Consider the following 13,232-nt stretch of genomic DNA (forward strand, 5'->3'; position numbering starts at 1 on the left):
CCTTGTACAGGTTCAAAATAAATTTTAGAGTGTTAAAAGCTATCAGTTTTTATTTCCTTTTGATTTTTAATTAAATCAAACAAGTATCTGTTTGTAACCTGAGGGCAGAATTTCACATTTAAATTTTATGTTGTAGGAACAAAGGAAAATTTTTAAAGAGGAATCCTCTGCACATCAGAAGATTCTTAATCTATACAAAAACAGTAAAATTGACCTAAAACAAGATACTGTTGGAAATACTGTACTTAAATGATCGTACCTAGTACTACTAATTTATTTTAAATCACAGTCGATATTTTTAACTAGGAACACAAAATAAAATCATGCAAACAAAACCAGAGGAACCAGCGTGATGTTTATTAGTTTCCAAAAATACACGGTATTGTTAAGAACTTTTTCCTCCACTGTATAAAAGGATGCTTGGTTATTAGGTAACTGTTTTATCTGTATGTACTGTGAGTTTTCTCATGTTCGGTGGCAGCTATGATAAATTATCCCCAGAAACTAGCTGCATCCAAGCTTGACTTAATGTTGTGCATATTTTCTCGACGTTGTTTGGTATAAACGTTTGCCTCTCCTTTCTGTAGTCGTCGCCTCAGAGCAGACTTCTGCTGTTTTGTCAGCTGACGTTTTATCTTCCTTTTCACCAGTTCCTACAAATAAACGATTCAGTATCAGAACTTTTTGAACATCATTTAGTACTAACATTACCATAATGACACTGTATTCTCAGTACTAACATGAACATGTGGTAGTGAACCTGTCGAGAAGACCACCATGCGCTGAGCAGCTGGTGATCCACACCAGGGTTAACTCGAGTTTGCCCAGGCCTGCCCTGTGCTGTGCTGCCCATACTGTGTGGCCCCAGAACCCCCTGTGGGGCTGCACAAATCCCTTGGCCTGGGGCAAACTCAGCCAGCTCCTTGGGACAGAGGAGCCTGCAGGCAGCTTCCGCCTGGTTCTAGTGATTACCACTGCTCTGTGGTCTTGCCTTTATCTAACAGAGCAGAAAGAAGTTATAATAAGAACTTCACCTCTTCTCAACAGCAGAAATTGAGCAAGCTGAGTTGTTTCTTTGTAAGAAAATCATGTAATTATCTCAGCTGAGTGAAAGGGGAGAACCTCTGCTACAGACAAGGTCTACAGTATAGCTATGTGGTTTGGAGTCAGGGTCAGGGCTCCAGCATTTAAAGGGGTGTATGATCACCAGTGCTATTTTTTTTTTTCTTTTAGCATTAGCTCTAATAAAAAGCATCATCATAATTTCCTGTGCTTGGAGATTTGACAAACATCTTGTAAGTAGAAAAAGGACCAAGAGAGTTTGCTCCAGCACAAGGAGTGATCTCCTTGTCCTTATCAAAACCCATGAATATTTTTTACGTCATCATGTTTTCTCCCCCTTTTTCCACCTGAGGACAGGGCTAAGAGAAGCATGGAGGAGCTGAGGTACCTGCTGGTGCAAAATTACCCCACAATCTAGTAACATTTCTTTTGCATTTACCCCAATTTCTCTTGCCTTGTTTTTTGTTTATGATACTGTCAGCACATTAAGTAGTAAGTTGGTAGTTAAGTCAGGAACCAGAAAGAATTATTTTGGCACTGTTTAAAAACTGCTGTGACTAATACAACTAAATTATGCAAATACAAGGTAGTAAATAAATCCAGGTACCCAATCCTGATTTCAGTAAGAATGCTCTAGTAATTACATAGTATTCACCTGAATAGTAGTTTCCTAAGCTTTACCACATGCAGGTTGACTATCAAAAATGTGAATAAAAAGAGTAGTATAAGATCTGTCTTTCTTTCCTCGGAAGATTAGCAGAACTCAGTATTTAAACAAGAGCATTTTGGAAATTAAATCTGTGAATGCTCTTCAAAAATATTCCAGAAGAAATTCCTGAGGAAAGCTGGTAAGAACTAGTTTAAACTGGGCCACTGATGTTTTTCTTCTGTCAGTAAGACAATTGTCATCCTCTGCTTTTTATAGGCAGAGCTCTGAAAGAAGGCTTCTCTACTTCTCCCACTTCAGTGGACAGATGACTTCCTTCACAGTTCATACAAGGCTCGCTAGAAGAAACTTTGCAATACAAATACCAGATATTTTCACTATGCAAAAATGTAAATTCACAAAATACTACTGCTCAACCACAGCATGCAAGTCTCACTAGTCTCTCCATCATCCTAAGCCTGACTGTAAGCAAAATGAATAAACAAATCTATCATTTATTATTTAAATTTTTGCATAGTTTGCATTATTTCCTATAATTAAATTACAGCAGTCCCTACAAAGATTTGTACAAGCACAACAAGACATTTTATTTTGTCTGGAATACCTTATTGTCTGTAACTCATAAGGCTTTCTTTTTGGCACAGTCACCCAGCTATGACTGCACCTACTGCTATTACTGCTATTGTTTATACATGCCCATATGAATTCCTTCTGTGTGTTTAATCTGGAAACCTGCTTATGTTTTAATGTGTTTCTTCATTGAGAAAGCTATATAAACAACAGAGAAGTGCTAGAAGCAGTAACAGGCATTGGCTCTAAGCAGCTCAGTGGGTCTTACTGCAGTGCCTTTTGTGTTTTTAGTTTTGCAATCACGTTCTGATGTTACAAACAGCTCATCATGCATATCCTTTCTTTAGTTCTAGTATTCAAAAGTTCAAATAAGATTTAACAACGGGCAGAAACATTTTACTTAGCGTAAGAGCATATAAATGGAAAGATTACACAAAGTAAATTGACACAGGATGTTTATGTGGCTGAATCTCTTGAAAGCTGCTTCTGCTTTTATCTTTCTTTTAGAACAGAATATTAGGTACTTAAATGACATTTGAATATTTTAACAAGTTTGATGTGTCTGCCTACAGAAAAAACGTGTTCGCTAAACAATCAGGAAGGTTTCTACAGTGAGTGACCACTGCTACCACCTACTGGTGTACAGAAATATAATTTCAAATAGGGATCTATAGGTGATTCCAAAAGAAATCCTACACATTTAGGTTAGCAAACTGAAAGGGAAAAAAATATGTATTGCATGGATCAGAAGCCAGGCGATTCCTAGCATTTATCCTAGCATTTATCCTAGCTCTTCTTTACTTCATTTCATAATTCAAGGCTAATTCTTTTTCTCCTTAATAAGGCACAAGGCCATGTCCTACAGTAAGAACAGGGATGACTAACAAAGTCTCTCTTTCCTTCACACGAAGTCCTGTAGAAGTCTTACACAACTTGCAAACATGCTGTTCCCTAACACATTTATTTATGCATAAAACTGGCCTTTCTTCCATTTGAAATTTAGATACACTCTTTAAAATGTGATAGAGGTAGCCATACTGGATAGTATACTGAGTAGGGATGAAGAAAGATGTAAAATTCTGCCACAAAGTATTGATTTATGTAATGCTGAAAGTCAAATTCATATTGCCAAAGACACCATGACTACAATGAATTCATATATATGTTTCAGAAATGTGGTAAGAGACAGATGAATGAAATGTGGTTAAAAAGACAGATGAAAAAAGGCCAAGTTAAATCTTAATCTCACGCGTGCAAATTTAAAATACAAAAACATTAATTATGGGCAACAGAATTGATTTCTAGCAACAGAAATGAAATTCAAGTTGCTAATGCCAGAGTAGAGCTTTTGTGAAAGAGCAAAGAGCAACACATGAAGTACAGCACTGGATCTAATTCACTTGTAAACATGTAGAAAGCATCAGACCTATTTTCTGTGAACATGGAACTACAAACCAAAGATGTACATAGTAGTAATCAATTAAAGACAGTTACTGCTAACTAGGTATTTGTAAAAATATCTTCAACAGCTACGTCCTAAGATGGCGTCAAGAGTAAACTAGACAGTAGCAGTAATAATTACCGGTGGAATGGTTGAACAGCTCCCAACACTGCTGGCTGATGTACTTTTAGTTCTTGTTCTGTGCTCCGCAATATGAACCATACTGTCTTCATTTCTAAAATACGTAAATTAATGTTTTATTCCATTCAGTGAGATAAACATCTTTTCCCTTTATGAGCATCATGTTTCAGTCATTTTTTTGATATACAATCAAAAGTGCTAGCAGAACATTTGAGTACTACAGAAAGAACACTTACATTTGAAATATTAACACTATTTCAAAAAACACATTTTATAACAGGAAGGATTATAGTGCAATAGCCACATACATACTACACAACGTAGTGTAAGAAAAAGAAGCTTCAGAACACTAAAAAGATTAATTCAGATTCTGTACATTGCCTAGGTGTAGAATTTCATGAAAAAGGAAAAATTCAAAAAGAAAACAGGGTATATGAACTTTATATATGCATTCAGGTACACGGGGAGCTTGCAAACTAATAGTTTGAATTTTATATAAGAAGGGGTTAGCTTAAAGGTAAGAAGGAATTTCCAAGTGTGTCAGTAAAGGCATTAAAAGCCACGTGGTATGACATTCAGTAAAATGTATTTGAATAATATATTCCAAAGAGCTTGTTCTTGCTAATTTCAGCCGAATGAGGGGCAGAGGCTGAGAAAGAGCACTCTAATTATAAACTCACTTGTCAAAGCTACTTAGCAGCAGCAGCATTTTAATATAAAAAAAAAAAAAACTTTTACTCACATTATTACTAGAAATAAAGAAAAAAGAAGAAAATTTCACCACACCACTAGACAGTAAATGTAAGTATTTACCTGTAAGGTCTCAATTCCTTATTTAAAGTTGACAAGTCAACCAGATCAGGGCATTCATCGTTGTCCTTATCACTGCTGCCCTCTGTCTGATTTTCAGCAGCATTGTCAGGTATTTTGTGCTCAGAAAAACCAAGTGCACAACTCTCTGCATCTTCACTGGACTTCAAAAGCACAGGCTGCCCTTCAACCTTTTCTAAGGCTGAACTCAACTCTGACATACTCAGTCCTTGTGAATTTTCACTACTTTCAGTGGATTCAGCATCTTCACTGTGATACAAGTCTTCAGAGGTTCTGGTTTCAGAAACCACTTCATATATGAAGTCTGCATTGTTTTCTTTATCTTGGCTGAGGAAGTTGGCGTTACTTTCAGCATCTTCTACAAATTCCCTCTCCTCTGTTGTATGATCATCCTCATCAGAGCACTCTGGGAAAAGCAGCTCATCATCTTCCTGCATTTCCTTTGTATAACCACTGGCAGCAATCTCTATGTCAAGAGAACTCTCTCTCCTGAAAGAAATAGAAGTGAGCTTTCTTTTAATATATCAAATCCTTATGCTGTATTTTGGATTAAAAATACTATCAAGTTAGACTATAATTACCATGCTATTAACAAAAAGAGTATACTCCATTGGAACATAGGTAACATATTACAGTGCAGGGCTTTGGGTAGTTAGCAGAATGTAGCCTGACAGAACCAGACTTTCATACAAGATGATTCCATCTTCATAATCAGCACTTACTGAAAGCAAACAATTTGATTTTAACAAATATAATACTTAAATTATGCTTGTGCAAACAGAACGATGAAGGACACACACACAGACAATTCCCCTTTGAGAAAGGGCTCAGAGTGATATAAAACCCTTTTAACTGAAGCAGCTTTGCTCTTAAAATATGTGAGAAAATAGTTTGCTTTTTAAAAGGGACAAACTACAGTAGGAGAACTTTGAAGATAATATTTGAAGAGGTGGTCACCACATGTACTAGCATTTTGAAAATTAAATTTAAAATTAAAAACTAAGTTAATACTTGATACCCCAGGACTGTTAAATATGGTTTTAAGAGTCAGAGAAACTAATTCTGCGTCACTGTAACATTTACGGCATTTGGATGTATCTCTTTCCCCTAGCTGCAAGAGGTAAGACAAAGGAGACAGCAGATTTTAAGACGTGCTTCAGTTTTTGGAAACCACTTTTAGTAACTGCCAATGAAGACAGTATGGATCCTTTTTACTGTAAGAATGACAAAAATATTTCAAATTGCATAGTTAGGCTCTTTTTCCCCCTGTTCACTTCTAAAATCATCTCTCAGAGGCATCCATTTTTCTCAGAAAACCAACGTAACTACCATAACATGGGGGAATTAAGAGTCAGCTGGCATTTTTTACCTGATATCTTGGAATGATGGGAAGAGCTCACTCTCATAGTTGAAGCGTTTCTTAAAAAACTCTTTAATGCAGTTAACATCCCTGTCAAAATACCTGTTTAAAAAATACAGAATTGTAAAAATGCAATTATCAAGGAAATTAAGTCTACTGGTATGACAAACTTTTACTCTACTTTCTTGCCTTTTATTTGAAAATTAATAACCATCAGTGACTCCAAGTGAAAAAGTACACGTGTAGGTATACATACATAAATGCAGATTATTTCTATTCATTTCTTAATTAAAAGAAATAATTTTAACTGAGAAGCAATTAATTACACATTTATCCTAAGGAGATTTCTACTCACTCATGAAACAAATTGCATTTGTAGTGTATGGTGAAAACATTAGAAAAAGAATTTGAAGCAGGCTTATGAAAACAAATCATGGTTGACTATTTGTTGTTATCAGCACTTAACTGGTTTATTTTGCATACATCATTTATACGTACCATTCAGCATTTGGATGTGATGTTGATATCATCTGAGGGAAATCAATCATAGTGACATGATCATCATTATCCAGTATGAGATTAAATTCATTGAAATCCCCATGAATCAAACCATGATTGCCAAGTTTTACAATTAGATCCATTAATTCACTGTAGACAGCAGCAGGGTCTTCGATGTGGTGTACTTGGCATCTGGAAAGTCAAATAAAAAAGAAAATATCCTGAACCCTGAAGGAATTAATTTAAAAATATAGACAAGGCATATGAGTTACATCTGAGAGAATGACAGGGTCACAATTTGAGTCGTAAGGGATCTCCAGAGGTTACTAGTCCAATACTCTGCTCATAGTTATGTCAATTCTGAGATTAGATGAGACTAATCAGAGCTCTACCAATGCGGGCTTGAAAGTTTCCAGGGATGGAAACATCCTGTGCAATCTCCACCACACTGCCCTCATGGGGAGAAAGCTTCTCCTATCTCCAGGTTAAATCCCTCGTTTTAACTAAAGCCCTTTGTCTCTTGTCCTCCTATCAAACATGATGGTTATGCTGCCTAATTTAAACAATGGATCAGCGAATTTTTATGTCTGGATTGTTTTAGGTAACTTAGGTCTTCTTGTATTCAAATGCCATTCAAATGCCTCACAAAAAAGCGTTTTCAAGACTAAGCTGGGGATAAGGCAAAGCCAAAAAAAAAAAAAAAAAAAGCTTAAAGCACTCCAGAATATACTCCAGCATAAACTCCAGAATAAAAGCAAAGTATATGTTTTGCCCCAAAAGTGCACAGAATAGACATCACCTTATTTTTACAAGCAGAATAAATAGGCAGCTGTCTTATTATACAGCTGTCAAGAAGCCGTCATTTACAGCTATTTTGTGATATATTTTGGCCTGAATGCAACACTGTAGTGTTATGAGAACATATCAGTTGCACATACAAACAAAACACAATGGAATTCTAGCAGCTCTGTAATAGGCTGCTGTTGAATATTTTCATATTAACAGCAAAATTAATTGGTGACATTTCTTATAGCCAGAGGTCTGTATCATAAAATATATCATTTGTTCTTTGAATTTGGAAGTCATCTAAACTGGTATCTTCTGAGATGCTGATCACCTGAAAAAATTCTCATCTAGTACAGCATCTCCTTCAGGAAATGCTTAGTTAAAACTGCAGAACTGGGATAGCATGGTAAACCTCACCTGCAATGCTCACATGTAACTTTAAAGCTTTCTGTCTACAGGACAGATATGGAACTATTTAACAAAGGCAGGGAAACGGGATAGAATAAAGTCTTAAAAGGCACTTCTTCAATGTAACTCTTCAACTGTATACTTTGGGATTAATTACACTGAACCTTTGTTACTGTACATTATATAGAGTATCGAATAGCTATTTTGCATTCTGCTATGGAAACAAAACAAGCCATTCATTCACATACAAAATTCAACGTTTTTTCATGTTTCTGGATGTTGAAAAACTGAAGAAAAGTAATCTTCCTTGAGCAAAAAACAGCGTTCAATGCACACAAATACATGAAATAAAAAATAAAACAAACAAAAACAAACAAACACCCACCAAAAAATCAACACAGAAGTTCTAGAATGGCAAGTTGTACAAGTTGTAATCCTACCTGAATCTTTACCACATCATGGATCATGAACTGGAGCTCAGAACATGAAGGATATACAACTCAATACTGAATATCATTGAATAGATAACATATAGAACATAAAATTTTTGTGTAGAAAATGGTTGTAGAACTAACCTCTGTATCACATTGCTCCTCTGATGTATTCCGTACTTAAAAAAAAAAAATAAGTCTATTTCACCAGTCTCTTTGGACAAAGAGAGTATCTTTTTAGTTTTCCTTCTCTCACTGATTTCTCCAAGTACAATGAAGCAGAACCCTAGCCGTTCTGGGCCTGACTTTATTCATGCTTTATTCAGCATGATCAGAACTGACTCACATGATAAGGAAAAACGTCATCCCTGCTGTCTTACTGAACCTATCATTGTTAGGGTTTCTATAAAACAGACTCCAAGCTTCCAAACTTACAAAGGGTAGCCATCAAGGAGTTCCATAATAACCGCATGCCTGTTGTAGTCTACAGGTTTTGGAACAGGAAATCCTCTGTCATACAAAGCCTGGAAAGAGACAACATATTGAAAAAATAAAAGATAACCATTAAGAAAACATTACATACATGACAAACTACAAATATAAGATAAGCAGTTAAGCACCATTGTGGAAGCAGCATCCTACACATTATTCAACTGCTACCTGTAAAAATCAAATCATGTGCTTAAGGAGGAAGAGCAATCTGAACTTTCACTACTAACTATGCTTCTGTATTTTCCAGAGTTTAGTTATCCTGCAGGCGGCAGGAAAACACAACGGGATAGAAAAACAGCAGAATCGTATCTGGTCTGTTAGCTTAAGAAACTACCAGCAGATAATTGGGAATAGGGTGTTAGAAAAAGGTTCCACAGTTCTTGTAAATACAATTTGGCCTGGTCAGGTAATCCACACTCAATCTCAGTAAGGCAAAAGTTTCTTCTTAAATATTAATATCCAGCATTACACCACATTAAAGATTAACTAAAGGTAGGCCATAGTATTTTGTAGCTCTGTTAGCTTGCTCTAACCATATTTACCGAATCGTTCACTTGATTCACAGAATGGCTCAGGTTGGAAGGAACCTTAAAGACCACCTGGTTCCACCCCTTCTGCCATGGGCAGGGACACCTCCACTACACCAGGCTGCCCAAAGCCCCATCCAGCCTGGCCTTGAGCACCTCCAGGGATGGGGCATCCACAGCTTCTCTGGGCAGCCCGTGCCAGTGCCTCACCATCTTGAGCACAGAATTTCCTCCTCATATCTAATCTAAATCTACCATTATTTTAGTTTAAAACTGTTAATCCTTGTCCTATCACAACACTCCCTGAAAAAGAGTCCCTCCCCGGCTTACCAGTAGGCCCCCTTTAGGTACTGCAGGCTGCTATTAGCATTCCCTTAAGCCTTCTCTTCTCCAAGCTAAATAACCCCAACTCTCATCTTTTCTTCACAGGAGAGGTGCTTCACCCCTCTGATCACCTTTGTGGTCCTCCTCTGGGCCCACTCTTAACAGCTCCACATACTTCTTGTGCTGGGGGTCCCAGACCTGGATGCAGCACTCCAGGTGGGGCCTCACAAGGGCAGAGCAGAGGAAGACAATCACCTCTCTCCACCTGCTGGCCACTCCTCTGTTGATGCAGCTCAGGAGGCTGTTGGCCTTCTGGGATGCAAACAAATACTTCTGGCTTATGTCAAGCTTTTCATCCAGCAGAACACCCAAGTGCTTCTCTGCAGGGCTGCTCTCAGTGTGCTCTCCTCCCAGTTTGAAACTCACCGCTTACAGACCTAACAAATACTCCGTAATTATGTTTGCGGACGTGATCTAAATTGACAAGACTAAAATACTAGTAGATACTTCACGAATTTTCCCTAGCATATAGGAAAGTTCTCTCCATTGTTTTTTCTAAGACAAGGTTAAGTGAAATGGCGATAGTTTATTCACTGCCTTTATTAAGATTCAGATGACTGGACAGCTTCACCTGAAATTTTATGGAAATTGCTTCAGTTCCATACGACTTCCATGGCAAAGTTTGATTTTATCACTTGAAAGTATACAAGATGCATTATCACTGTCATTCTTTGAAATGTATACTTTAAATCCACTAGAAACAAACAAATAAAAAGCATACATCCTAACATATACTGCAAATACGAAGTGATGAGAAGATAATCTGAGAAGTACATTCCAGTCTATTACATCCTTGTTAATATGGTGCAAACAACCACCTACCTTCATGTAGGCAAACTCTTTCATTGCTGCTAGCCGGGATAAATACAGCCATGACATTTTGTGTCTGTGCTTATGGTAGTCACGCTTATTTTTCAGGCTGCGAAAGGAAGTTCTTCCAAGCCTGTGCAATTTCATTGCAAACTGCTGCTCGTCTTCATTTGCAACAATATAAATATCTAGGAGAAAAAACAGCAGCACAGATCTGAGAAATAAATGGTATCTGACAGGTATGTAATGCAACAGTGCAGTGAGAAATCGGTTACTTGACTTCTTGTAACTGCTATTTCTGGAATGGCAAAGTCTACTACACTTCTTTTAACAGAAAAGACAACCAAATTTGTATATTATGTATTACAAATCTGAACAAGAAGAAATCATTGGTGAAGAGATTATGCTGCTCCACTAGTAGAATATCATAGAATCATTACGGTTGGAAAAGACCTCCAAGATCATCTGGTTGAACCATCCATCTGATCTGAAACATATTTCAGACTAGGGGATAAGAAGTAACTTAATGGCACACTAGAAAAGACTTCTCTTGACTGGACAGAAAACTCAAGGTACCTCTTACTTTAAAACAGTGTTAGCAATTGGCTATGTTTCATTTTTACCATTTGTCCCCAATAATCCTCTTTTTTTTTTTTCGTCATTTTTTAATGACAAAAGACATGCTGTGCCAAATTACAATCAACATATGAGCATGAGAAACCAAGATAGCACTCCAATAGTTTGGACTGTATATTACTTTTTTTTTTTTTTGTGGGATGAAAAATTTGATGTTAATCTTTTTGACAGAAGGCTTCCAAATTCTTTGCAAGTCACAAGACAACTGTCACCTGTTTGCAAAATACTTTTTAAGGAACCATCCAAGAATTGTACAAAGTGGTCAAAGTGGAACAACACTTGTGAAAAAAATCAGATGTAGTCAAAAGACTCACACAGAACTTAAAGTGACCATAAATTTTGGTGTTTGACAGATTAACTGATATGACTATCCGAAGGTAAATTCACCGAGTTTCCAACAAATTAGCAAAAATACAGACCCATTTCTTCTAAAAAAAAAAAAAATTATATACTGAAAATACTTTTTTTTAATTACCTGATTCTTTGCCAACACCCATCTGGTTTCCAACAGAACTGATGACTTGCCGGGAAGACAGAGTTCTCAAGGCAAGGTAATCATATCCTGCATTAGTTAACCGATAGCCCTGGACAGCTAGGTAAAAATAAATTACACAACATTTAATTCCATATTACGCATGCGTTTCTTTTAAAAGAAGTTTCATTTTGGTCTCTCTTTTTTTTTTTTTTCCTGCTTATGGTACACAATACCCAAATAGTATTTTCACTGTTGGCTAGTATCAACCCAACTTGACAGTAAGTTTAAATTCCTGCAAGCTTTTTGAAAACTAACTGGATAAAAAGTAGACATTTTGTTAGCCCCTTGGTAACGCAGGCAGTGACAATGGTTCAAATTGCATAGGATTACTTTGAAAGATGATTACTTAGGAGACACGGCAAGGATTCAGGTTTGTTTTAAAGACCTAAACCAAACCTTAGCACTCTGAAAAACGGAGACAAAAAGGAGATGAATTTCATGAAGACTCCCACATTGTGCTTGCAAAGCCAGATGCAAGTGCAAGACTGAAGGAAATCCAATGCTGCAAACAGAATGGGACAGAACAAATACTACTTTAGTGATCGTTTCTGACTGGCTGAAGGTATAAGGCTTTTGCAGTCTGCTCTAGTTTGTCTGCTACAAGACTGTAAGACATTTGGGGTGATCCCTATGTGAACTTAAATACTACCTTAGCTAACCATTATTTATTTTATCCACGAATTCGGACGAACGAATCCATGAATTTCAGAAACCAGCAACACCATTTGTTGCTGAAGGAGTTCACATTCCCCAGCTAGCCCCAAGGCGAGACGGGGCTCACACACGCTCCGGACACCCGAATGTACCGAGCTACCGCCCTTCTGTGGCGCTGAAGAACCGTGAGGAGGCTCCCAGCGCAGGCCCCACACTCACTTTTGGTCCGCTCGTAGGCCAGGAGCTTGTGCTTGGCCAGCTCCCGCAGCACCTTGTTGCAGCCGCCGTGCTTCAGGCTGGCGATGGGCGCCACCAGGCTGCCAGGCACGATCTCGTGGTTCTTCATCCCCATCTCCACCTGCCGGGGGGCGAGAGGGAACGGAACGGTCGGCGGCATCAGCGGGGAGGGGATGGGACGGGAGGGGGGGGAGCTGCGCCTTCCCTTCCCTTCCCTTCCCTTCCCTTCCCTTCCCTTCCCTTCCCTTCCCTTCCCTTCCCTTCCCTTCCCTTCCCTTCCCTTCCCTTCCCTTCCCTCCCCTCCCCTCCCCTTCCCTCCCCTCCCCTCCCCCTGTCCCCGTCTCACCGCGGTGAGCACCCTGAAGTGCTGCCCGCTGAGGTAGCGCAGCACGGCCACGTTCAGCTTCCCCATGGCGGCCGCGCCCTCACCCCCCTCACAGTGCTGGCCGGCCTCACGCGGACGCACCGCGCATGCGCACGCCCTCCTCTCCCCTACCTCGCCCTCTGTTTTGGGTCCTGGCAGCTACATAGAGACGCATATCCTCCGATGTATCTTCGCATACCGAGCTGGTAGCAAAGTCGCTTACAACTCAAAATAGAGACAAAACAAGCCTCTACGAATCGAGACAGGATAAGCCTTAAGGTGATGGCTTAACCCCTCGCCCTACTGTAAAAGAGTTACTTGTGTTGCATGTGTATCTGCCCAGACCGATCCAGTGGGAACACCACCCACGGCACCAGACACCCAGAGCGCTGCCCCCG

General features: G+C 38.7%; 1 protein-coding gene across 2 annotated transcripts; it reads right to left on the minus strand.

The window, feature by feature from the left end:
* Positions 1 to 335: 335 nt before the first annotated feature.
* RIOK2 (RIO kinase 2) lies at positions 336 to 12,971 on the minus strand. Of its 2 annotated transcripts, XM_068666975.1 has the most exons (10): positions 12,817 to 12,971; positions 12,453 to 12,591; positions 11,520 to 11,636; positions 10,421 to 10,596; positions 8,631 to 8,719; positions 6,571 to 6,762; positions 6,082 to 6,174; positions 4,695 to 5,201; positions 3,882 to 3,975; positions 336 to 653 (listed from the first exon to the last, which is right to left on the minus strand). In XM_068666975.1, exons 1-10 carry the CDS (start codon positions 12,880 to 12,882, stop codon positions 492 to 494), a joined length of 1,635 nt encoding a protein of 544 aa, XP_068523076.1. In that variant the 5' UTR covers positions 12,883 to 12,971; the 3' UTR covers positions 336 to 491. The 2 variants fall into 2 exon arrangements, with proteins under 2 accessions (XP_068523076.1, XP_068523077.1); XM_068666976.1 differs by lacking the exon at positions 3,882 to 3,975 and having other exon boundaries at positions 510 to 653.
* Positions 12,972 to 13,232: the final 261 nt, after the last annotated feature.

This window comes from Anas acuta, chromosome Z (genome assembly GCF_963932015.1).
Source record: "Anas acuta chromosome Z, bAnaAcu1.1, whole genome shotgun sequence".
NCBI classification, from domain to species: domain Eukaryota; kingdom Metazoa; phylum Chordata; class Aves; order Anseriformes; family Anatidae; genus Anas; species Anas acuta.

Excerpts from the sequence above, each read along its gene's own strand:
- RIOK2 (XM_068666975.1), bottom strand. The coding sequence starts at position 12,882 with ATGGGGAAGCTGAACGTGGCCGTGCTGCGCTACCTCAGCGGGCAGCAC. Across the intron at positions 8,720-10,420 it reads AAGAGTTTGCCTACATGAAG|GCTTTGTATGACAGAGGATT; the intron begins GTAGGTGGTTGT and ends GTCTCTTTCCAG. Across the intron at positions 6,763-8,630 it reads CTCCTTGATGGCTACCCTTT|ATGCCAAGTACACCACATCG; the intron begins GTAAGTTTGGAA and ends TTGACTTTCCAG.